A 27822-nucleotide genomic window follows, 5' to 3' on the forward strand; every position below is an offset into this window, starting at 1 on the left:
ATTGCAAGTTTATTTAAACATGATATACAGATGAACTTTTTATGAGCTGGTAGACAAACTATAACCATGTACAGTTCTAGATCTATAGTGAAAGATTGTAAATATGTCAAGAGTTGGACGTTGACTGCCAATACATCCATTCTTCTGTTTATAATAGAGCAGCACTAATGTTCCCTTAGAACGTTAAATGTTATTTTACTAGCACAATGTTTATAGACACTAATCCTCTAATTCTTGAACAGGAACCAAAAGGATGAACTTTCGGAGTTCTGTAGTACTGAAATAGTTATGGTTCCATTGTACTCTGTAGTGCACAATCTTACTTTTGCAGCACACAGTATAAACACACTGACCACAGAGAATTAGACAACATGATGTGTGTTGGTTTCTTTAAGTAGGAAAATGCAGCATTAAAACAAAACCTGACCAAGTTTTGTAGATAGACATTTCTGATTTTGTATATATTTCAATAGTGCTCAAGACAAAGGGGTTTATTATCAAATCATTGTTGGAAATCCAGAACGAAATGCAAAAATAGCCAAGCTGTGACAATGGTTGAGTTGGAGAATTGTTTTAAATTAGCCATTTTTACCTAGAATTTTGAAGCATTATTATCCCATTTATTTAACAAAAACTGACACTTGTGGAAAAATATACCACGTTTTAAAGCGTTAAAAGTGTAGAAAGGGGAAAACACATTTTTAGGCCCTTGATTAATTTAATAGTAAATGCAGCGCACCCTGTGATATGGAACCACATTTATTTCATCCCTGTAATCACGTGCATAGTCCCATAGGAAGTGGTCAATCAGAACAGGTGTGATTTCGTTGTTCATTTTTCCCCCATTTTTCCGGAAGAGCTCCTCGATATGCTCACAAATAAGTTCCACAGCCCAGATGGAACAACCACGGATCTCTATCTCCTCTACGTCTTCGTTCTGGAAAAGCCATCCTGTGAATGAGACAATATGGATTAAGTAATCAAATGAGCCACGAACAAGAAACAATCAATCAATCTCACCATTCTGATACTTTTCAAAAACTTAGACACTCTAAGCACCAAAAGAGCCTTAGCTTCATGATGTAATTGTACTGTTTTGCCCCTGCAGTCATCAGGGCAAGAATATAAAAAAAGGGTATAAATAAAAAATTAAGCTAGTACAATTCTAAGGTTAGTATATCACCCTAATAGCTTTAACACTTAAAAGTAAACATGCCACTGCAGTCCACCTACTCAATTCTCTATCATTTCGGAGTTGAATCACTTGTTTCTGTTTATGCAGCCGTAGGCACACTTCCTTTGGCGGTGACTCATAAAGCCTACATGCAAAGCTGGAATAGGATTGCATAGGCAAGGGGCCAGTTCATGGCCCCTCTTAAAGCTGTGTGTGTACACAAGTTTATTGCAAAGGTTCTTTTTAAGTAATGGTGGGTCAGTCTCTCTCTTCCCCCCTTACCTCCCTTCCTCCCACACATTCACCAATGTACACATATACACTCTTCACAAAAACTAACATACAGTCATCAATACTAATACACAAGGACACAGCGACACACCACAACAGTAGCCCATACCACCTGTGACAGTACAGTGTGTTTCCTTTAGAAATGTTAATATCCTTGTTAATTGAATTGTAATCACACACAGATGGCTGTTGCAGGTTATTAAAGCATGAGAAATTCTAAATTAAACACACTGTAATAAGTAAAGCTTTAAATGTGGATTTTTTTAAGGAAGTGTGTATGGTGCTGTGTTAGTCAGGGGAGTGTACTAAATGGCAGAAAATTGAGCAGTGAGACTGCATAGGCATGATCTATACACCAAAACCACTTCATTAAGTTGAAGTTGTTATGGTGCTTACATTGTCCTTTTAACCTAACTGGCATCGGGCTCATCAGCAGCATTCCGATCTACTTGCTAATGAGCCTCCCTCCCCTAAAAAACACCTCATGCTGGACCACCTCACAACCTTACACACATTAAACACAGCCAGTGCACGCACGCACGCACACACAGACACAGTACATACTGTAAGCACACTGAGTAAGAACAGTGGGAGAGATGACTAAGAAGTATTTCTAATAAATTATTTCGTGGGCCAGGACAAGTAGCTTGGGTTACCACAAGTTTCCCTTTTAGTGTAAATGAATTGATAAATGTTGAGAAATGCAGTTTCAAGTATATTTTACAAATAAACTGTAGTGATGATGTTTGAAGTGTCCTTTTTTTTGAGCTAATGTGTTGCAATCTCTACATTTAACTCCAGAGGGCAATATATGCATAGCATAGGTAGAAATAAATGTGTACACAAGTAATTATATGTCTGCATTCTTATTTTTAAAGAGTTAACCTAAGATCAACTTGTGTGGTGGGGATGTTTTTTTAACCAGTGTACAAAGTGAACCCGTTTTATAATGCATTCAAAAAAAAAATTGCACACACTTAAGTGTGTTTTAAGGTTTTTCTTACATTTATTGTACTTGCAGTATCATTGGTAAAGGGTTACTACAGCCAGCTATGATGCCTGGAGTACCCTGGCCTTGTTTCCCAAAAAATGGGGCAAATTGTTCTGGATCCCGATTATGGGGCCAACTGTCCTCTATGGCCAGTTATAACATCTAACCTCTACATAGCTGCAGAAGCAGGAAATAGATCACACCAGCCATTCATTGTCTGAGAGTACCACCTGTGCACAGAAATATGCACAAAATTGACATTAGCCAGGCTAGAAGTGGAGTTGCACCACCTGACAGCAGAGGGGTTAAATTCTGTACATGCAGTGTTTCAAAGTGCACGTACAGACTCAATGCATGGAAGGGAATATTTATTGATATTAGTTTTGTATTATGTTTAATTTTTACTGCATTATGTCCATAAAATATACAAAGGTGGATAACCTCTAGGCTGGAATAACTATTATTTCTCTCACACGAGATATAAAACATGTAGCACAGTAATACACGAGAAGTAAATCAGTACTAAGTTGACAAACCTTCATTTAGCTTTTTCAATAGATTCTCTGAATATCTCATCGCACCAAAGTGGACCAAGGCTTGTGGAATCCTGTAGTCTGCAAACATGGTTATTTGACGAATGTCAGAAAAGCAGCCATCACCTTTGCCTTCTAGCACACCCCAAATATCTCCAACAAGGATCTGTGCTCGCTTGTAGAAAGCCACTTTGACACCCTGGATGTGGGATAGAGAAAATACTCACTTTACTGAGTAAACAAACCTTTAAAACGTAAATCATGACAATTCTGAAACTAACAATGAAATTTCTCCTCTGAAGTTTAAAAAAATAATAAAGAAATCAGTCATTACGTACCTAAACAGTGTACCTTTTCGGAAATATGACCACAAGCTGTTCAGCTAAAGTGGTATTTCAAGCACTATTAACACTTCAGTGATTTCAATTTTTATTCGTAGAGGTTCATTTATGGACTGAGAGCACTCAGTTGACCTTCAGCCATTGAATGAATGACAGAAGCTGAATGTCATTCCACTGACATTTTAATCACCTGGCCGGACAATGGTAAGAGGCAAACTGTTGTCAAACCTTTTGCCCTCTAACTGGAGAACAATGAGATGGTTATCCTAACTTCATAATTGCTAATGCCTGGAGTAATCCTTTAGTAAGACATGAGAAGACATTCTCGCTACTAAGAGATCTTGAGAAACAACAGTAAGAAGGCCTACACTTGCATGTATATATAATTTAGAAAACGGCTTAATTGAATGTATTAATTGTAAAAGTTATGAATTCATTCTCCACACTGTAAATTGTTAATGTGCATGTTAGTGTAAATAAATTCAAATGCTCATATCTCCTACTCCATCAATAAGGTTTTGGTATCGATCAAAAACCGGACAGTTCACATTTAATACTTTGTAATGAATAGCGATGTACTTGAAATAATATCAAATAATATGGTTCTATAGATACTTTAATTGTGGAATAAACCTGAGCTAGTGGGTCTTAGGCTCCTTCTTATGAAAGCTTTGTACATTTACATGCTATTCACAGAAGTTGTTACTGGACTTTAAAATGTAGCTTACGTGTAATTTATAACCCACAGGTTGCCCAACAGCTAAAATGTAATAATTACCAAGGTATCCTGCACTTTTATACCTGAAAGGTTGCCTCATCTCGATATGATGGGAAATTTTCCACCACCAGTTGCATCAATTTCACTGCACTCTTTTCACTCTGCTTGAGAACGTTAAGGAAAGAACCTCCAAATTTTTCCATGATAACCTTTCCCGTCTGATGCAGGATTTTGAGACGTTCTTCTATCATTGGGATTGGGAACTTTGAGTCAGAACGTAGAATTTTTTTTAATTGGTCCATGGTTACAGTGCAGTAGTAGGATGCAGCAGTAAGTGGAATTCCTGTAAAAGAAAAAGTTGCTAACCATTTTTTCTGTTTGGTATATTTTATGGAATCTTCCTGACTGGCCATGGTCAAGGTTGATCATATGATCCAAGAGAGGCAAATACTGTCAAAATAACTTCTTACAAAAAACAAACAAACCTCAAAACCAATGAACTTATCACTGTTTTACTATAAGAACACTATGCACTGATTTACGTGGCTTTGGTGACTGGAGTCCTTGGGCACCAGGTCTCACATAACTGCTAATGGTTAACTCGCCATTAGCAGGGATATTCGGTCTCTGGCAGCCTGACCCCCGTAAGGAAATGGCAGATGCAAAGCTATCCTCCACTTCTTGCCATACCAGGGGTAGAATGCAGTGATAACCTAAGAACATCAGCTGAGCACTGACAGCAAATCACTGTTGCAATCCATGGTATGATTTGGTTTGTCTCGAAGTGGAGTTCCATCATTTTGTCATTGGGGTCTGTGTAGCAGGGGAGGGAAGTAAACTGTTTAGCAGTTAAACATAGAATGTGAAAGCAGATAAGAACAATTCAGCCCATCTAGTCTGCCCAATTTTCTAAATACTTTCATTAGTCCCTGGCCTTATCTTATAGCTACGATAGCCTTATGCCTATCCCACGCATGCTTAAAGGACCACTATAGGCACCCAGACCACTTCAGCTCAATGAAGTGGTCTGGGTGCCAGGTCCATCTGGTGTTAACCCTGCAGCTGTAAACATGTTTTCCTGGCACTATAGTGGTCCTTTGAACTCCTTCACTGTGTTAGAGGGACACTCCAGTGCCAGGAACCTCTCCCTCCCACCCCCATCCCAGGTTGCTGAAGGGGTTTAACTCCTTAAGGACACATGACATGTGTGATATGTCATGATTCCCTTTTATTCCAGAAGTTTGGTCCTTAAGGGGTTAAACCCCTTCAGTGACTTACCGGAGTCCAGAGGCGATGTCCCTCTGCAGTGGTCCAGGGCCCGCCCACACTCCTCCCTCGCCAACGTCATCTGGGGAGGAGACTGATTGCGCATGCGCAGCAATGCCTCACACACGCATTAGACCTCCCCATAAGAAAGCATTGAAAAATGCTTTCAATGCTTCCCTATGGGGATTTTAGTGACGCTGGAGGTCCTCACATATCACAGTGCCCTCTAGTGGCTGTCTAATAGACAGCCACTAGAGGAGGAGTTAACCCTGCAAGATAAATATTGCAGTTTATGAAAACTGCAATATTTACAGTTGCAGGGTTAAGGGTAGTGGGAGTTGGGAGAAGTGGTCTGGGTGCCTGGAGTGTCCCTTTAACCTCTACCACTTCAGCTGGAAGGCTATTCTATGCATCTACTACCCTCTCAGTAAAGTAATACTTCCTGATATTGTTTTTAAACCTTTGCCCCTCTAATTTAAGACTTTGTCCTCTTGTTGTGGTAGTTTGTCTTTTAAATATAGTCTCCTCCTTTAATGTGATGGGGCACCCAGTACTCAAGGCACCATAACCACTTTAATTAGTTGAAGTGATTATAGTGTCTACCATGTTCCTTTAAAACAAACAAACAAAAAAACACCTGGTTTCCTATTTGTGTTCTATAGTATGGTAAAACTGCAGACACTTCTTTTAAAAACAAAAGGGAAAAACAGAGCATTCCTTTTAATAGGAAGAAACATTAGGCATGTTAAAGATATATGGTACAATTCAGACACTGCATATAATGCTGGCCTTGTCACAAAAAGCTGAGAAGACAAAAATGTTTGTACTTTGCCCCTAGGTCAATAAAAAGGGGAGGACGGTTGTTTTGCATACCAACCTTCATCCAGGGCTCTGTTCATTGCAGCGCATAATGACCAATATCCACTGTACTCCTTCCCCTTGTATCGGACTAGATATTTTTTGTCCTCGCTCTCTGACCAGAAGGAGAAGTTTAAAGTGTCTGCAAAGAACACCCAGTTGACAGCGTCTTCTCCGGAGCTTTGTGGGTTCAGCTCATGGAGACCTTTCCAACCAGCCAGGGTGATTTCATTCCGGATGATCTTCTCATACAACTTGTCGGCAAGTTTTTGAATGCCCTCTGGTTCCACAAACACATCTTTGCTTTTCTCTGTAATGAACTTGCCAGCTTCCCTGGGTTGAAGTGCGTTGGACATGCTGTAAAAAAAAAAAAGAAAATGGTAAAGAACTTGACTTTTGCAAGCCTCATGGGTAATAGTTTCGAAGTAGCCAATACTGGTGTAACATACACATACATTTTAAAACCAATAAAGCTATTTAAAGGGAAACTATAGTGCCAGGAAAACAAAGTTGGAGATTTGAGTGATGCTCGATGTCCTCATGAATAGTAACCCGGAAGTCCACTAGAGGTGGAGTTAACCCATTCAGGTAATTATTGCAGGTAATAAGTGCAATAATTACCATTGCCGGGTTAAGGGAACTGGGAATTTGCACCCAGACCACTTCAATGAGCTAAAAAAATAGTAACAGATAATAGAACAGCAGACGTAAGGGTCTGAATTGTATTTATTAGCTGTTCTTACTCTTGACACCTTTACAGGAAGGCGCGTACTTACTAACCATTTTCTAGAATTAGTCAGGTCCACGCACTTCTTAAACTTTTTTACAAATTGCTCCTCCCCTCCGCAGTAGAAGACCTGCACTTGTAAAAAAGTCCATAATTTTAACCCAAACGATCCTTTGACCTGGGTAAATTGATTGTGCACTACAGAAAAACAGAACTTTATCCGTTAATCCTAAGGTTTAGCCAATGCTCTGTTCATATATACATATATACATTAAATTTCAAGATATCTTCTAAAATCTGAATAGAACTTTTTTTTTGTATATTTAGAAATTAAAAGATTATTCATAACTGCAATAATATACACAGCATTAAATAATTTTAAAAAAACACTCGCTATGTAAAAGTCTGCATTGCTATGTTTTTCCCAGGGATATAAATTGACTTATTTTTAGTACATAAAAGGGGTATGTGACTGAAGTAATCCAGCCAGTCAGTGCACTCCAATTCATTTGAATATGGAAGACATCACTCAAAATTGACAGCAAGTCAATGAGAGCTCCCTCAGTGGTATTACATGTGTAAAATACTATAAAATATAAGTATGAAGTCTCAATTTCCTGTTGAAAATTACTGCAGGTTTACGGAAACATTATGAGCTTGGGTAAGAAAGCAATATCAACATTTTATAAGCATGCCATGAACTAAAACATGTCTGTGTTATAATTAAAATTTAAAATCGCCGCTCTAGGACAGTAGAATTAACATTACAAAAAAACTGTAAATGGTAAAATAGAATAGTAAAAAAAAAAAAAAAAAAAAATATAAATGGCAAAACAGCCCTTTTCATGAAATGGTTAAAATTAAGCTACGAAGAAAGATTTCTCTTAATAATAATGTACACGAATTAAACTAGAAACAAGACAAATTTGTTAGTTTGCTTTTGAAAGGTTTGTCCATGTGTTCTAAAGATTACAAACACAAAGTACAAAGAGATTGCATTCATAAATGAATGAACAGCGTGCCATAATTTGTTTTTGGACCAAGGTGCACCTAGCAGCTTATAAACCAGAAAGATATACATACGTCTAGGCAAATGAACTTGTTTTAATTCATCGTCATACAAAAATTCCAATTTTAACGCTGACACTATTTAAAAATAATATATGTATGTATATAGATTTCCAGGACTGTAGCCTATCACAGCCCTGAAGTCAATGCACACTTGCACACTTTGAAGTGCCAGCCGGGGACACGGTTTGAAAATCACTACAATAGGATATACATACCTTTCTCTCTGCACAGAATAATGGATCAAGTGGCTGGTAGTCTCACTGGATTTTATACTCTGCACAAATGTGAATTGCCAGGAAATGACTCTGCAAAATATCCAAATATACAAACTGAAGATTACAAATTAATCCCCCCCCCAAACACAAACTACACAAAACAGATGCTGTGTTTGCCCATCCTTCTAAAAAGGTGGGGCGATAACCAAACATCCTGTATGTTCCGGTTTCATGCAAAAATCACACAGTATAACCACACATAACTGTTAATAAAATATATTTTTTAAATAACACATCACAACACATGTAACTAGAAGGTAATTGTGTAGCTCTCTATAAATGGTATGGGGAATGTACTGTCCCTGTAAATAGTATTTTTCATGTCACACACGGCGTCACTTTCTACAGAATGACATTTCACGGATACATTTTTTTTTTTTAGCCATACGGATATCAAATTTAACAAAAAGAAACAAAACAAAACAATTAAAAAAAGTTATTTCACTACACATCGGCAGAGCAATACAGACTAGATATGTGGAAGACAAGATGTCACCAGTGATGAAAAGGGTCAATGTGTATATGGTGAATGATGTATTAGTGAACTTTGCTATATAACAAGATGACTTTTTTTTTTACTTAGATCAACATTTATATAATCGATTATGTGCAACTGTTTTGTTAAATCAATGTGTTAATTGAGACAAATGTCTCAGTGGCAGATATAGTACTGAACAATTTTCCACATTAAAAGGAACACTCTAATAGTAATAAATAAAAATTTTTTTTTAAAAAATGTAAAAATAAAATTTCTTTTTAGAACACGAATGAACACACACACACAAAAATCCATAAAGTTTACTTTTATTCCAGCGCCAGAATAAGCCGTCAATCTGATTTTTCTCATAGAGAAACAGTGTTGACTGATGACACATCAGCCACCAAACAACTGCTTCATTGTGAGAAGCATCAGCCAAGTTTGGCATCATTATGCGCAATGACTCTAAAAGCGAAGTTCTTGGAAAATCTAACGCTGTAAGTATGAAGAGCCTCTAGTGGCTGTCAACTACCAGAGATGGTTTAATTGCCAAATGGTAACATTGTAGGTTTTTTACACTTGGCAATTTTCACATTGTCTGAAAAAAAGGAACCGCATCTATGTACCAAAACCACTACTTTACGTCATGCTGCATTATTTTAAACAATATTCTGCTGTATTGGCATTTAGAGCATCATTTTCAATCTTTCTGTGACCACCCATATTATGAAAGCTATAAAATCAAAATGAGTGTTTATATAACAATATTTATGACAATTTCCTCCTCAGCTTCAGGAAGACAATCAAACATGTTCTGCATTGGGATATGCCTGGACACGTATTCAAGTCTTCTTCATTCAATAATTCATTCTGCATTATAGATCTCAAGCAAATGGAAAAAATAATTAACCAGGAGATGACGAAATCTGCTGAAATCTGTTTGTAGAGGCAACATCATCTAACTTCTAATAATGCAACAGAATGAGTGTAATAATGTTATCGCTTATAGATTGCAAAACTAAATAAGTAAATACTTAAAGAGTCCATGATATCATTAACTGGTTGTTACAAAACTCAACAGATAAACATTCTTGTTTGACCCCTTAAGGACAATTGTACAAGTTCCAAACATAATAAAATCTGGAATTTGAGCTATAAGTCAGTTCAACTATAAAATTTACCCCTTTCATATTATGTGCACCCACACTTATTATATATCATTTTGTTCAGGATAAATAGGGCTTTAATTTCAAATCAATCAAATATGTATATATGGAACATAGTTTAATATGAATGAAATCTTTTTTTTTTTTTTTAAGTGAGAAATTAAGGAATAGTTATTTTGTGCCAGGCATTTTCACTGTGAATGTCATAATATTGTTAGCTTTTACTGAAACAAAATACACATATTTGCATGCTGTGTTGTCTCATGAGTACAATGATGTCCCCGATGTACAGGTTTTATGGCATTTTGGAAAGTTGCTGGGTTAAATAAAGAGCTTGCCCATTTCAGTTTTTACACATTGAAATTTGCTAGATTGGTTTACTGGGCCTATGTTGCCTTTGTGACCGTATGACAGCGCAGGAATGAAAATTACCCCTATCATTGCATACCATTTATAGAATTAGACAACCCAGGGTATGTTCAGTCTTTTTAGTAGCCACTTAGTCACAAACCCTGGCCAAAAGTTAGTGTTCATATGTTTGATTTTGTTGTGTTTTTCTATAAAAAAAAACAAAAACCAAAAAAAACCAAAAAAAAAAAAACGCCCTTGTAGCGGAGAGCTGATTTCTCACAGTTGAACTCCACCAATATATCCAGAGGATGCAGGAACAAATACAAATCCAATAGGGTAAATAGCACGATCAGCAATATAATCCACTGATATCCCATCACCTTTTCCCAATAACTGGACGACACACAGTATCAGGAGTAGAACTGGCATTTATTGGCAACATTCCTGCTTTTATGAGATTCTCCCATGCAAGGGAGCGATTTACAGTAATTACACATTGCACCAATCATGGAGTTGTTACCTCCCACACATCTCCTCCCCTTGGCTTAACAGATGATATAATTATACTGTACATGTTTTTCCCCACTTTCTGGATGTACCCCAAATATGTATGATATACAGTTAAATATGGTACCCCCTGGTAGCCCTGATCTGGGTGAGAAACATATCCAAAAATCACCCAGATAAGACCAGGTTCGGGAGTTATAGGAAGTTAAAGTTTTGACCGACCGCATGGAAAAAGATGCTGAAAATAGTTCCATAAAATCTGGCCCTGCGATCGGTCTCTGTTCGAGCCTCAAAACTCCCGAAATCCTATATCACACACATTGGGGTAGGTAACTGGATGAATCCCCTAATTCGTGGGATTCATCCTGCCGAACGACGGGCCGTTCGTGGGTTCTTTTCGTCACTTTCTGCCGTCCTGGAGGAAATGGCAGCCACCCAGGAGACCTGTAGTACAATTGTATGAACCAAGGGAATAAAAAGAACCGAACAGGGAGGTAAATTACATGCATAATATACATCAGGGTGGTCCGTTTGTTTGGTACTTTGTTCGTATGCCGAACAAAGTATGTCTATAGCTGGTGCAAAGTCACTCTGTATAATCCAGGCATGTACAACCTCAGCAGTGGCAACAAATAAACGATAAATGGGACAGCCAAAACAGGGGTTCCGCTACAGCCCTTTAACGGAGATCATTGTCATTATACGTTCTACTGCTCTAAAAATACCCATTTTTTTATGTTCAGAGATGCCTCACGAGTACAACAGTACCCGCCTATGCAGGCTTTATGGTGTTTTAGAAAGTTACACTGTCAAATATAGGGCTTGCAAATCAGTCAGGTACCTCAAAATATAATTAATAAAATAATATTATTATATATAAAAGCGTTTCAGAGAATTTGGCAACCGGCCTCACAAACGCAGACTACGTGTAACCACACCAGCCCAACACCTCCACATCCAGCATCTACACCTCCAAGATAGTCTGGAGACCTGCCACCCGGACAGCTGCTGAAGCAATCGGTTTGCATAACCAAAGAGTTTCTGCACAAACTGTCAGAATCAGTCTCAGGGAAGCTCATCTGCATGCTCGTCGTCCTCATCAGGGTCTCGACCTGACTGCAGTTCGTCATCGTAACCGACTTGAGTGGGTAAATGCTCACATTCAATGGCGTCTGGCACTTTGGAGAGGTGTTCTATTCACGGATGAATACGGTTTTCACTGTACAGGCCAGATGGCAGACAGCGTGTATGGCATTGTGTGGGTGAGTGGTTTGCTGGTGTCAATGTTGTGGAACGAGTGGCCCATGGTGGCGGTGGGGTTATGGTATGGGCAGGCATATGTTATGGACAACGAACACAGGTGCATTTTAAATGCACAGAGATACCGTGACGACATCCTGAGGCCCATTGTTGTGCCATTCATCCACGACCATCACCTCATGCTGCAGTATGATAATGCATGGCCCCATGTTGCAAGGATCTGTACACAATTCCTGGAAGCTGAAAACATCCCAGTTATTGCATGGCCAGCATACTCACCAGACATGTCACCCATTGAGCATGTTTGTGATGCTCTGGATCGGCATATACGACAGTGTGTTACAGGTCCTGCCAATATCCAGAAACTTCGCACAGCCATTGAAGAGGAGTGGACCGACATTCCTCAGGCAACAATCAACAACCTGATCAACTCTATGCGAAGAAGATGTGTTGCACTGTGTGAGGCAAATGGTGGTCACACCAGATACTGACTGTTTTTTGGACCCCCTCGGAACCGCCCAATACAGTAAAACTGCACAATGTACAAAACTGCAGATGTATCTTAGGCTGGCCTTTTATTGTGGCCAGCCTAAGATACATCTGTGCAATAATCATGCTGTCTAATCAGCATCTTGATATGCCATACCTGTGAGGTGGATGGATTATCTCAGCAAAGGAGAAGTGCTCACAAACACAGATTTAGACAGATTTGTGAACAATATTTGAGAGAAATAGGCCTTTTGTGTACATAGAAAAAGTCTTAGATCTTTAAAGGACCACTCTAGTGCCAGGAAAGCATACTCGTTTTCCTGGCACTAGAGTGCCCTGAGGGTGCCCCCACCCTCAGGGACCCCCTCCCGCCCGGCTCTGGAAAGGGGAAAAGGGTTAAAACTTACCTTTTTCCAGCGCTGGGCGGGGAGCTCTCCTCCTCCTCTCCGCCTCCGTTCTTCCCCGTCGGCTGAATGCGCACGCGCGGCACGAGCTGCGCGCGCATTCAGCCGGTCACATAGGAAAGCATTCATAATGCTTTCCTATGGACGCTTGCGTGCTCTCACTGTGATTTTCACAGTGAGAATCACGCAAGCACCTCTAGCGGCTGTCAATGAGACAGCCACTAGAGGATTAGGGGGAAGGCTTAACTAATTGATAAACATAGCAGTTTCTCTGAAACTGCTATGTTTATAAAACAATTAGTTAACCCTAGCTGGACCTGGCACCCAGACCACTTAATTAAGCTGAAGTGGTCTGGGTGCCTAGAGTGGTCCTTTAAGTTCAGCTCATGAAAAATGGGGCAAAAAAAAAAAAATTTGTTCAGTGTATATATATATATATATATATATATATATATATATATATATATATATATAAAAAATATATATATATAAGTGTATATTTATATTAATTATACATTGTTGGAGTTTCTGCCTGACAACTCAAGCAAGCTGATCTCAGTCATGTGAAAGATGTAAAGAAACACTACAAACACCATAATTATATTGGTTAGGATGCCAGGAGGAGCCTGGCGCCTCCCCACTGTAAGTAGTGAAACCGTTTTGTAATGGTTTGACTTCTTGCATGAAGTCTTTTTGGTGCTGCTCCCCGTCTCCGCTTAGTAGGCAGGAGAGACAGAAACTCAATTAACTTATATGAACACTTGTGACCTAAGCCCTGTGCAGGGTTAGCACTTTGGCTGAAAGCTGATCACTCTAAGCCAATGAACTAAGCACTGCACTGCCTGGAGAAGAGACAGGGAGCATTAGCCAGTGGACCCCAGGTATGAAGTCAAACAGCTCTAAAACTGCTGCACTACATACAATACTGGGGGTGCCAGGGCACCCATGACAACGTAATCACTACAGAATTTTAGTGATCATGGTGCTTAGAGACAGAGGAGGAAGCAGAACAGGCCTGGCCTACCGACACACCACAAATTTCCCCAGTGGGCTGGCATATGTTGGAGGTGAAAGTCCTGCTGATGTAACTCAAATGAAAAAGTAATTGGGGAAGTAAGAAGAGTGAATGATGTGAATGATGTGTTCAAGGAAGTCGTTATTGTGTGTGATATGGGGCCTCTCTGCACTCATTCCTTTTTTTAAATAAACAAGAGATCAAATTTATACAGCCACAGCATTATTCACGAAGGTGAATTTCAAATCTTAGACCCAAGTAGCTAAATTGAAAACAAAGATGACTTAGCGAATGTGTCCGGTATAGTTATTTTGGTTCTAAATTTAAAATACAGTTTAAATTCTCACTTTAGTGAATAAGCTTGCCAGTCTCTGGCTACTCAAACCTTACAATGTCCTGTACTTAGATGTGTCTTGTTGCCCTTTAGCCAAATATTAAGATATTGGCACAAACACCTGGGATTCTACTATTTTTTAGGTTAATGATCCCTCCCCTAGGCTCTTTTTGTGGTTCCAAGTGCCATTCCTAACTGACTGGCCACATGGAGCCCAGGTAGAAAATGTAATTATCCTCTACACACGGAGAGAGCTGCCTCACTGATATAAACAGTTGGTGCAGAGTGATATGCCACCGGCATTCGGTGCCTGGTAGATCTCACTGAGAGAGCACTTCCTTTCAGTCCGACCAGGTGTGCTGTGCACACCTCCTGCTCCGCTCGGCCACGCTACCAGGAGACACACTGGGGAGCGAGACCAAGGAGGGGAGAGAAGGGCAGTAAGGGGGGGGGGGACACTATGGGACAGGGGGGTGGGTTAGTAAGGAACACTATGGGACAGGGGAGGGGGGGGGGGGAGAGAGGAACATTAAGGTAGAACACTAAGGTACAGGGGAGGGAAGGGAGAGGAACAAGGGAATGGGGGGGCACTAAGAAACAGGTGAGGGGGGGCAGAGGGGAGGGGAGTTCCTACCGCACATATTTACACACACAAACACACTGCATCCACTACACAAACGAGCACACTGCATCTACTACACAAACACACACACGGTATTTACTAATCAAATACTCTCACTAGATCCACACACACACACACACACACACACACATACACATATAAATATTCTTGAAAACATAAGAAAAAATAAATAAAAAATCATCTTACTGGCATGTTTATTTTGTGCATTTACCACTTAATAAAAAAAATACCGAATATCGGTGAGCTATCGGATTGAAAGTTCACAGATTATTGGTAACGGCTCTAAAAAACAAAACAAAAAAAACAATACTGGTTGATCCCTAGGGTGTATATGTCAAAGTGCATATGTACGACTGTTTGACTAAGTTACTGTGTGTATGTGATTGTGTACGTCTGAGACTGCAGTCAACATAATATAAGTATGCAAGTCTGTATTTGTGTATATAAAAATGCTGTAGGTCCATGTTTAGGGGGGTTGGGGGAGGAGCTAGTATACATATCCAATCTGGGTGCCACATGACTGTCTCTGCATCTGACACACCCTCTTTTAAGCCAGCCCACCCACAGTCTGGGCAGGTTATTCCATTTCCCTCTCAGGACTGTCCTTCTCCCAGGTCATGGACAGCCTGGGGGGGCGTGAAGATCAGCGCTGGAGACAACTTTGCAATTAAGTCATTCGGTTTAACCCCTTGAGGTACGGGCGTGCCTGGGGCTTCCTGGCACCATAACTACAGTACTTCATTTAGATGAAGATGTTATGGTGCCCTAAGGTGGCTAAACTGTCACTTTGATGTCAATGGCACGGAATACCAAAAAAAAAAAAAAAAAATGGAGATAGATTACAATGTGACAAAAGATTCCTCGAGAATGTGAATGAATGATGTTTACAACTATATGTTTAAAAGGGAGGTTATGGGAACTACAGACATAAGATAATTGCAGCAACGACAAAATAGCCTAAAAGGTCCACCTTACGTCAAAGTAAAAAAAAAAAAAAAAAAAAGACTAATGGGAACAAAGAAGGTGTGAATGTAATGCACTTGTGATGTTACTACATAGAGAATGATGTTATCCAGGTACAGTGCAGGCTACGTAGCTCAGAAAAATCCATACATCCAGTAGCATATTACTGACAAGCATTTGCTTTAAGACAACATATGTCCTTTTATAATTTATTTGTTTTACACAATAACAGTTAAACATTTATTCACAAAAAAGTTAATGCGAGTTCTCAGTATTAAGTTCCAGTTATCTGATCAATGGAACTGATGCCAAATATTGAATAATATGCTGGGCAGGGTGTGTGTGAGATATTTCTGGACCCCTTTGAAAACCATCATTATTAGTAGGGAACATTAAGTGTGTGTTTCTGTTTTGTGAACTCTGTTATGTCTAATAAGAATATATTTTCGCCTATAACATTTCCCACATTCTGAGCATTTATATGTTTTTTCTCCAGTGTGAATCAATGCATGTAAAACAAGATTTCCTTTTTGACAAAAACATTTGCCACATTCTGAGCACACAAATGGTTTCTCTTCGGTGTGAATCCTACAATGCACAGTACGACTGTGCTTTACCCTAAAACATTTCCCACATACAGAGCATTTAAAACGTTTTTTCACTCTTGTGAATTCTTTGATGCTTGATAAGTTCATCCTTTCTCCTATAACATTTCCAGCATTCAGAACATTCAAATAGTCTTTCTCCGGTGTGAATCATTTGATGCACTATGAGACTGGGCTTTAGCCCAAAACATTTGTCACACTCAGAGCACTCAAATGGTTTCTCTTTGGTGTGACTCTTCTGATGCACAGTAAGACTGTCCTTTACCCTAAAACATTTCTCACACTCAGAGCATTTAAACATTTTTTCACTTTCGGGAATTCTCTGATGCTTAATAAGTCCATCCTTTCTCCTAAAACATTTGCCACATTCCGAGCATTCAAATGGTTTCTCTTCTGTGTGAATCTTCTGGTGCACAGTAAGACTGTACTTGACCCTAAAATGTTTTCCACATTCAGAGCATTTAAATGTTTTTTCACTTTTATGAATTATCTGATGCTTAACAAGTTCATCCTTTCGCCTAAAACATTTGCCACATTCAGAACATTTAAATGGTCTTTCTCCTGTGGGAGTCATTCGATGCATATTGAGAATGGACTTTAACGTGAAACATTTGCCACATTCAGAACACTCAAATGGTTTCTCTTCTGTGTGAACACTTTGGTGCATAGTAAGACCATGCTTTACCCGAAAACATTTCCCACAATATAAGCGGTTTTTCATTTTTGTGAATTATCTGATGGTTAGTAAGATTACGTTTTACACTAAAATATTTGCCACATTCAGAACACGAAAATGATTTCTCTTGTATGTTATTAGGCACATGTTTAGTGGGGTTTGATGTGCCAATGAGGTTTTCCATTTCAGATGCAGCAGTATTGTTTCTTTTGAGACCTGTTGGATATAGAACATGCTCACAGTTACCACGAAAACCTTTTAGTGGCTCAGACCAGTGGGATATTGCCTCTTTGTTCTTGAGATATTTACCAGATTTAGGATTACTATTTTTTATCAGTTTTTCTACATATTTTTTAACAATGTCTTATTTTCCAGGTGAATTTTGGTTACCACCATTATAAGCAAAGACAGCCTCTGTCTTTGAGGGTTCCGGAGGAATATAATTGTGATTTTCTGTGACATTTACTTCACATACAGCTGATTCCTCCTTAATATGAGTGGATGGATATTCTGTCTGTATGTGTTTGGTGGGTTTATGAAAATCAATGTCTTTGAGCTTCCTATCTTCATGTGATATGGATTCATACTTTGATGAATAGTTTATTTGTTTATCTCTTGTGGGTGCATATACATCAGTGGTGGCTCTGGCTTCACATGCAGATGATTCTTCTTTAATATGGTTAAGTGGATATCTTCTCTGTGTATGTTCTGTGCTTATATACATGTCAGCATCTGTAAAGTGTCCTTTATAGGAGGCTGATTCCTGCTCAGTATGAGTAGACACATATCCTGTTTGTGAACATTCTGTGGGAGTATCAATGTCAATATTTGGGCCATTTTCTACAAAAAAATATGCAGGAATCTTGGGGGCCACACATTATAAAATCAGTCGCCCTTTTCTTTGTTTTGATGAGTTTCCTACATTTGTTAATATGTCCAGATTTGATTGTTTCAAAGTCAGATGAAGGGCCAGAAGTGTGTAATCCATCTGATGCACATGTATCTTCTGGAAGAAAATTCACATTAATAGTTGAAAAAATTACTTCAAGATCAAAGTAAAATAATAATTTCTTGTGAATTTCTTCAGATTGCATATTACAAGAAGAATTTAAGTAATTAAACCCAATCTTACCCGGTGAGCTGAGGGTCCAGCGATTCTCCATCATCACGTCTTTGTAAAGATCCTTGTGTCTTTCTAAATACTCCCACTCGTCCATGGAGAAATAGACTGACATCCTCACACCTTATAGGAACCTGACACACAATGATATGGTCACCATCCAGACACAACCTGTGGTTTTACTGTATAATGTCCCATTCCCAGCAGTCTCGCCTCTCCAATCAGCAGGTGGGGGATCTTATTGGTCAGTTCCAGGATCTTCTTATGGTTTCGGACAAGTGAGTGAGGTGAAGGCACCATGTTAGGGCTCTGGGTCCTGTTGGATTTTTTAGATGTATGAAGACTGCTGCTGTGATTAACATGCTGTCCAGGATTCTTCACAAACCTGTGAACCTAATATTGAGAGTGATACCGACACATAGAAATATATGTATCTTCTTCTACATAATCCCAGCCAGTGGATTTTTAACTCTTGCTATCTCACTTTGGGGTCTATGGATTGCCAATTAAGATTCATTGGGATACTTATGTACCAACTTTGCATATGACCAGTAGAATCGGTCCTTGAATCTTTAGGACAGTGATAGAATGTCTCACCTCTCCAGTCAGCAGGTAGATGATATCCAAGATCCTTTTCTTCTTCTTCTGATTGCTGTGCATGTTCATTTTTAGGGTTTCTCATATGCTCTGAGAATTGGCTCTGGTCCATGTAAAGAGGTTTGAGTTATTGCAGCCTCTACAATTAGAGAGGTATGTTCAACTTCAATTATACAAATCATTATACAAATATATTCGGGGCCAATACAAACCATTGTGTGGAAATCTATTCACAAACCGGACTTTACATAGGACACGAGGCCATGCGTTTAGACTGGAAGAAAGAAGATTTCGTCTAAGGCAAAGGAAAGGTTTTTTTACTGTAAGAACAATCAGGATGTGGAATTCTCTGCCTGAAGAAGTGGTTTTATCAGAGTCCATACAGATGTTCAAACAGCTACTAGATGCATACTTGCAAAGACAGAATATTCAAGGATATCATCTTTCAATGTAGGGTAATAACTGCTTGATTCAAGGATAAATCTGACTGCCATTCTGGGGTCAAGAAGGATTTCTGGGGTCAAGAATTTTTTGTCCTAGCTTGTTGCAAAATTGTGCTTCAAACTGGGGTTTTTTTTTTGACTTTTGGATCAACAGCAAAAAACAAATGTGAGGAAGGCTGAACTTGATGGACGCAAGTCTCTTTTCAGCTATCTAACTATGTAACTATGTAATTCAGCTCTGCACTAATGTAAAAAACACAAGAAGTAATAAGTATTTTTAAATACCCCTGAATAAAGGGAAATCACGTATGTCACCCTGATGTTTGAAGGTACATGTGTATCCGTGACATTTATGAAAAAGCTCTGTGTTCATTGTCATCCTGTTGATATACAGCCACAAACAGCCATACATCAGCCTACCCAAAATGCAATCACTTTATTTTGCACCTATCATTATCTAAATTTAACACCAGGGTTCTTTGATTTAAATGAATGTTATTTTAATCAGAATTAAATTATTATAATTTTTTTTAATAAAAAAGGTAAAGAAAGGGGGCGGGGCCTGACCGCCGGCGGGATCAGACGCGCTTCGTCTGAGCTCCCGCTCCAGGGCCCGAAAGACGGTGCAAAGTACCTTAATTTGAGGCATTCCTATAATCTCACGTTTAAACTAGAGCCAATCACTCAGTGCCCAGGGCACACTCGTCAGTATAGATAACCTGAGTGCTAAGCTATGGTGATTTTCTCAACTACTGACAAATCTCACTCTACTAGTGTTATCCGTTTGTTATTACACTTTAAAAAAAAAAAAAAAAAAAAAAAAGTGCACTCATGCAATACCATTGTATTTAACTGTCTACTAAATTCCTGGCAATAGCTATTGTGGCATGGCCAGAAAAATGTTACCTGTATAATTATGCACAAAAAATAAATAAATAAAATTGGAGGCAAATCGCGACTACCAAGCCACGCTGGATCCACACTGGCCCCCAGGAACTGGGGCGAACGGGGAAACCACTTATCTGGTGCCGACAGTAACCCGACTGGGGCCCGGAGCTGGATGGAGCTTGAGCCGGGTTGAGACGGCCACTCTCTCGGGTCTCCAGCCGGGGTCGTGCTTCCCCCCCCTCTGGACCGGGGGGGTCATCATCCCGGTCTGCAAGGGCATCGAGCAGTGTGTCAACTTGGGGCCTAAACACCCGCCCTGGCGAGGAATATTCACCGGCGACAATCCACAAAATGGCCGCCGCACACCAGCCATGTGCGAGAGCTGCTGGAACGATCGAGCTGACTGGGGGGAAACCATCAAGCATCACCAGACCACCAGGATAGCCTAACCCAGGCCTCGGTTGACGAACTAAGCTGGCAAGACTAAGGTACAGGCGGCTGTGGGCAAATAAGGGGAAAAGAGGCATCCACAAAACGGGACCCTATTGAACCGCCCCTATACAGCAGATCCACAGGGATCACCAGACCCTAGCGCTGCCAAACCTGACAAGACAAGTCAGAGGGAACAACGAGACACCCGCCCTGCATCCAGCTAGACATGGCACACCCTACCAGCCCTGTCCCACGACACCACGACTACCGCTACAAGCCAACGAACAGCGCAGGACGACCAAACTGCATCACCAGGGCACTAGCGGCACTTACCATGCAAACACAGAGCAGCAAAAGCCACAGGAGAACTTCCCGCTGGCCAGCCTCGGTGCCGACGCAAGCACAGATGACCCCACAAACCCTGCTCAACTTAGTGGACTCATGCAACTTAGCTGGAACATTAAACTATGCTCATTCTTAGTATCACTGACTCCAACTGTGCTCAGCCAGACGCACTGCATTCAACCCACACAGCATGCTTTACACACTATATTAAGCGAGGAAAACAATCTAGAATGCCACACTAGCAAACTTTAGGGCTCAGACACCCACTTTAACTCATGACAAGCGTCACCAAACTTAACCCTAATGTAAAGATGTATAAAACATTGAATTTGAGGCATTCCTATAATCTCACGTTTAAACTAGAGCCAATCACTCAGTGCCCAGGGCACACTCGTCAGTATAGATAACCTGAGTGCTAAGCTATGGTGATTTTCTCAACTACTGACAAATCTCACTCTACTAGTGTTATCCGTTTGTTATTACACTTTAAAAAAAAAAAAAAAAAAGTGCACTCATGCCATACCATTGTATTTAACTGTCTACTAAATTCCTGGCAATAGCTATTGTGGCATGGCCAGAAAAATGTTACCTGTATAATTATGCACAAAAAAAAAAAAAAAAAAAAAGGTAAAGAATATAAAAAGCATAAAGCTTACTTGTAATAAGCTGATACAGCAATTAAATTACAAAAAAAACTAAACAGGCTTATAAATAGAATATTAGATAGAAAATGCAGAGAGTATTCTGGACTTTATCTACTTACCACTCTAGTCAATCAAAGGTACCCCTGGTATAAGAAGGACAAATTGTTTTAACAACCAACTATCGGATACACTCAGGGCCTAGAGAAATTGAAAGAAGAAGCAGCAATAAAAGGTCTGAACATGACATAAGGCTCAATTGTCTGTTGCAACAGAGAAAGTTAGATGTGTGTTCTGCATCACTGGGTTTACAATGTCAGCGAGCAGGAAAAAAAGATCATTAGTGTCGATTTTACTTTAACTGCCAGGGGAAAAGGGTTAAGAGCAAAATGCAAATATTATGATAAAGACCTCCATGTTATTCTGTCCAGGCTGGAATCTCATCATGAAAATTGTCCAGGTGCAGAAAGAGAAAACATTTGGATCAAGATGCAGATCAAGTCCCTATCAATTGTGACTGCTTCATAAGAGTGTTGTAGGGCGTTTGACATTGACTCGTAAAATGTGTTTAATTCTAAGAAACTGCACTAAAAGGAAGCAACATGCAGATAAATAACTGCTGTGGCGTCATTAGCTGGAGTAGAATGTTTGTTTGTCTTTTTTTGTCAATCTTTCTTTTATTGAGGCAGGGGTTAAACGGGATACAGAATGAAGAGGAGGGGATGCATAGTAAAAGTACATAGTGGGATCATTGTAACACAGTAGTACATCTCCTACGATTGGGAGCCTCATTATTTTTTATTAAGTACGCTTTCCAAATAGTTAAGATCCTGCGTAAAGTAGTAACGAGAAAGGTAGCTTTAGACTATACGGTGATACCGTCAGCGATAAAGTAAAAGAAACAAGCGTATAACAGATGATTAACATACGGTATACAATCTATGCTTAGTGTGGCTTGGAAATAACAGAGAGATAAACAGGCTATGGGGCCCACGACCTGGCTAAACGGGTATTCTGAGCTGGAGTCAGGCTGATCGGGCATGGAACACTGCTACACAAGTTTATGTACATCGACAAAGTATAAGGAGAGGCCTAGACATTCAAGCTGAACAAATAGAGAAGGTGACCTAAAGCTGTTGTGGTCGCATGCGTCATTTAACAGGTGGAACAGGCTATATACTAGAAGTATTATTGGTTATTGGTATACAAATTTAGTTAGTCTTAGCTGGAGGTCTAGTCTAGGTATTATATACTGGTAAACGGGAGCTTAAGACTCATTAGCATTGTGAGCAGTGAGTATCTGTTAGTAATATTCAAAGGAAGGTAAATACTGCATGCTTAAGCACTATACTGCTAACGAATTGTTAAATGATACATTGTCCGACAGAGTCCAGTCTTGCCTCCACTGTGAGGTTAGCAGGAGTATCGTACATACAGTTCGGTATGCTCAGCCTATGCCGGCTCTGAGTGCTGGCTGGACGGGCCAGGTATCGTGGTCGGAATGATGCCTTGGTGAGTCGCCCTCTCCGGCAGTTCCCGACGAGAACCTCCATCCGTGTCTGCTGCCGGTGTGGGGCTGTGTGCGTTGAGTGCGGGGGGGGGGGGGGGGGGGGGTGGGGGCGGTCGGGTCTCCCCTTGGCCTCGGGCTCCGTGTGGGGTCTGCATCCTGATTCCACGAACTCGGGTGCCACAAGGGGCCGAGTTCTTCCCTGTGAGGGCGCTTCGGATAGCCCCGGTGGTTCGTCGCCGCCAGCGGCGGTTAGGCTTCCGGCGATGTGGCTGATGCTGTGGAGTTAGCCTCCTGGTGACCCCCGGCCCGGGAGGGCGGTCGGTGCTAGATTTTAGCGCTGAAGGGTACATGGTGCCCGTAGTAGGCCCTTTCCGTCCCTGTTTCCCCGGCCCACATTCTGTACCTACGTTGTGTGCTTGGGGTGCTGCAAAGATTCTGTCCAGCTTTTCCATGAATTGTTGGAATATTAAATCCAGGCTTGTGGCTTGTGCGGTTTCAGGAATTATAAGGCTAGGGACTTCTGCAGAGTTGCCAGGCCCGGAGCGTCCGGAGCCCAAGCCCGAGTGGGCAGATGCCTTCCGCATAGCCATGTGTGTCGCTTCGGTGGGGACCGGGATAACCCCCGCCGGTCCATAGGGGGGGGAACGGGGTTTCCAGCTTTGCCTCGCCGTGTGTGTCTGCAGTGGGGGAGCGGCCGTCTCTCCCACCGCTACCATGCTTGTAGGCCGCAAACTTGCGTGGGTCGGGTCCGGAACACAGAACCACTTGCGTGGTGTCATCATGTTGGTCTCGATGTCCCCTAACGCTTGGGAGCACCGGGACTCCAGTTTACTGCCTCCGGTAATCGATAATCGGCTTTAGGCGAGTTGATTAGCGGGAGCAGCAGCGACATGCGTCTGCTCCCCTCCGCAGTCAGGCCCCGCCCCCTGTTTGTCTTTTTACTATTGGAATTTTACATTCCAGATTGAAGGAATCGCTTAGGGGCAGAAAAAGCTGCCAAGTTAGTGTTTTTAATGCGGCTATTAAATACCAAACTTGAATGTAACTTTCAGTAAATGGTCAATCAGTTTTCTCTAATGCACATCAACAATAGTTCAACATGTAAATTTTGTATATTTACCCTCTAGTCCCAACTGCCTATAATACTATAATTATTGCCATTTATATAGTGCCAAGCCACTTCTTAAACAATTGACTAGGGGAGAGTCTGATGGCGGTAGACAAGCTATTCCATAGGAAGGGAGTCGCCCGCGAGAAGTCCTGCAAGCGTGAGTTGGCCGTACGGGTGCAAGCAGAGCGAAGAGACCAAGAAGAGGCATACTATGGATCTGTGAAGAGATATAAGAGGGGCTAGAATTGTTCAGTGCTTTATAGGTATGGGTTTGCACTTTGAATTGACTCCTATAGGATACAGGAAGCCAACGTAAGGACTGACAGAAGGGTGAGGTGTGAGAGGACGGACTAGTGAGGACAATCAGTCTGGCGGCAGCATTCATTACAGACTGTAGTGGGGCAATACGGCTTTTGGGAAGACCAATCAGGAGAGGGATACAATAATCCATGTGGGAAATTACTAGTCATGGACAAACTCCTTGGTAGCATCTTGCGTAAGAAAGGGGCGGATGCAGGCTATGTTTTTAAGATGGAATCTACAGGATTTGGCAACATACTGGATGAGAGGCCAGAATCAAGTATGATGCCAAGACAGCACGCTTGCAAGGATGGACTTATGTGAATACCACTAATTTGAAGGGTGAGCGAAAGAGGAGGATCAGTATTAGGAGGAGGAAAGACAAAGAGCTCAGTTTTAGAGAGATTGAGTTTCAGAAAGGCAAGCAGTGACACATTGCTCACATTGCTCCAAGGTGCTCAAAGAGACACCTTGGATTGCGGGAGCATAAACTAATGAGAGAGGAAAAGTATGACTGTTTGCGAGGGCAGGGGCTGCACTGTATGAACACAATATGAACCTATAATGGAGATAGCCTGCCTGGGTGCGAGACTTCCTCCAGGAGCGTTCAGTACAATGGGAGCATCTTTGCTTGTAGCGTGTTGATTTAGTATGCCACGGTTGGGGGCGTGTCCTCCTCGAGGTGCATTGTGACTTCGCCACTGGTTGTTGGAGAAGACTAATGGCCAGTCTTTTACCTTGTGATTATGGCCCCTGTGACTTATTTGGTTCTAAGGCACTGTTTCTGCTTCTTACTTCTATAGGAACAAATTTACACTTTCGAAGTGGCACTTCTGATACTTCGAACATGTGGCAGCGGCCATTTTTTTTTTTAGTCGAACGGGTTCAGTGGTGTTTTGTCATTGAGGTCATGGAACTCTAATCGGACACGCGACGGCACGAACTCAGCTGAAAAGTTACCTTCTCAGGAACTTCAACGGGACTCGAACGGCGTTCAACAATTCGAACAGCACTTCAACACTGACTTTGGGCACGAATGGTCCCGTTCGACTATTCAAAGTGAACTTCTATCATTAGAAATAGACTGGCTGCACAGCCTAATTCTCTAGAACTGTTTTGGGCATTAAATCATGCGTGCGGTCAGTCAAAAGCAACTTCCATAACATTTCTGAACCCCTTATCTGATCCGGGTGATTTTTGGATATGTTGTTTACCCAGATCAGGGCCATCAGGGGAGGCAAGATGTTTATGAGGATATGTTGTGTTTTGGGGTGTTTTCTAGACTTTGTATAAATGTGTGTTTTTTCTGTCTGGAGATAATTAGGTTATTGTATTATCTACTTTAAATGTATCACAGACAGAAGGGAGGGATTGTGTAATGTATGTGGGAGTGTTGTTCATTGTTGCACTGTTTTTATTGGCTTGCATATTTTGTATCCAGTGCCCAACCAGGTCCACCTGGGCATCAACCTTATTGGGAAACTTGTATAAAAGGCCAGTGTGCCCCATTAAACCTTGAGTTCCTGTTTTACCCTCAACACGTAGTCTTGTCTGGTGAGGGGAACTGCTATAATCACACAGGGGAATGCTGTACTCTGTATACTACCCTGGGTTCTAATCACTGTTCCTGATACGCTCTCCTGGAGGAGAGGTCTTTCCTACATGATCCTGGAGGTCAGCGGTTGATCCAGGGTGGGAGGACGACGGCGAGATTCCAGTTAAGCTACGGTGGTTGTGGAGTCTGCAGTGCTTGTGGTGTCCGATGCGGTGCTTCTAGTCCTCGGCGTCAACTAGGAAGAATCCGTTGATGGATGTACCCAGACGGGGTGCCAGATGGTCCGTCACATGCATGTTGTTTGGAGCAGGGCTGCAGCATCCGAAGCAGAGGTGAGGGTAGTGTTATATGTCGAGATGGCCAGTGAGGGACAGGAGAAGGAATGGATGGTTAGCAGTTGTGAATCAATATCAGCTGAAAGCTGCTGGAGGTCAATAGAATTAAGGTTCCTCCTGAGTTGAGGGGAGTTAGGCTGAGGTTGTTGGGTGAGGGGGTACTTGAGAGCAAATGATAAGAGGTGATGATCAGAGAGAGGAAATGGAGTGTTGCAGGTATTAGATAGTGTACATGAATAAGAGAAAATAAGGTCAAATGTATTGCCAGCTACATGGGTGGGAGAATTAGCCCACTGCGATAGCCTGAGGGAGGAAGTTGTTGAAAGTAGTTTAGAGGCTGCTGAGGTCAAAGGTGGATTAATGGGAATATTGACATCCCTGAGAATTAGGGATGGAATATAAGAAAAGAGGAAGTAGGGTAGTGTCACATCCTGTTCCTAGCTGCGGGTCATTCTGGCTATTGCTTCTGGTATCCAGTTCTCTTTTTACAATTCTTGTTTAGTTTTTCTTGGTTTTCTATTCTATGTCTGGTTTTCTTTATGCTGGGTTCTGGGTTCAATCCTTTTATTCCATCCCTGGATTTCCCAGTCTCTTGGATTCATTTAAATGTTTGTTTTATTTGCCACATCCATTTGTTTTCCATCATTCCTTTTTGTTTCAGTGTCCTGCAGGCAGCTGCTCAAGGCTTCTGCCCTTTCTTGCATGTAAGTGCTATATATGTCTTCTTTGGTTCTTTTAGCGAACATTAGGCAGTGTAGGACCTGCCAGATATGGGGTACATTGGCATTGTTGGCAGGCCTATGCAATGTATGATCATATAATGTAACTAAATCCCCATGATTTTCATATGTAGTACTTGGTTATTTCTCCTCTTGTTTTGTCTCTTATCAGGTCTTCTTTTAGTTTGTATACCCAGTCATGCCCATGTTATGTTCATGTTTTCCTCATGTCTTGTGTACATGTTCTGGGTTTAGCTTAATATCTTTCTCTGGTTCTGGGTTCTATTAGTTCTGTCTTGTTTGGTGCCTATTTCTAGTCTTGCCTTGTTTCTGTACTGGATACAATCTTGCTGCAGAGCCTCCCTATTTAGCTCCTGGGAGGTCTGCTTAATTTCCTAGTTCCTGGGATCCGCTGAAGCTGAATCAGGGTTCTGGTATGCACAAACGCTGGTGCTCAACACCAGGGGGCGTGCGGTTACCCTGCACCAGACCCTGCTAATCCACCTCCAAACTGTGACTCCTACTCTGAACATCAGGCATACTGGGTCCGGGTCCACGCACCGCCGCCCGGACAGTGTCTGGGTCCCGGGCACCGGACCGCCACCCTGACAGGTAGCCAGGCAGCAAAGTGGGCAAGGAAGATGCGAGGGGAACCAGGTGGGCGATAAATAACGGCAATGTTAGCAGAGA

The 27822-nt window shown here is 41.2% G+C and overlaps 1 protein-coding gene across 1 annotated transcript in view; it reads right to left on the reverse strand.

Moving 5' to 3' along the window:
* Window positions 1–310: 310 nt before the first annotated feature.
* Window positions 311–27822, reverse strand: part of QNG1 (Q-nucleotide N-glycosylase 1) — a 34362-nt gene continuing 6850 nt past the window's right edge. The window contains exons 2-6 of the mRNA XM_063429871.1: window positions 8186–8275; window positions 6192–6529; window positions 4132–4391; window positions 2993–3188; window positions 311–951 (exon numbers count right to left, since the gene is read on the reverse strand). Of these exons, the coding sequence (XP_063285941.1) occupies window positions 719–951; window positions 2993–3188; window positions 4132–4391; window positions 6192–6529; window positions 8186–8275 (1117 nt within the window). The 3' untranslated portion in view covers window positions 311–718. The remainder of the gene's footprint in view (window positions 952–2992; window positions 3189–4131; window positions 4392–6191; window positions 6530–8185; window positions 8276–27822) is intronic.

This window comes from Pelobates fuscus, chromosome 8 (assembly GCF_036172605.1).
Source record: "Pelobates fuscus isolate aPelFus1 chromosome 8, aPelFus1.pri, whole genome shotgun sequence".
NCBI lineage: Eukaryota > Metazoa > Chordata > Amphibia > Anura > Pelobatidae > Pelobates > Pelobates fuscus.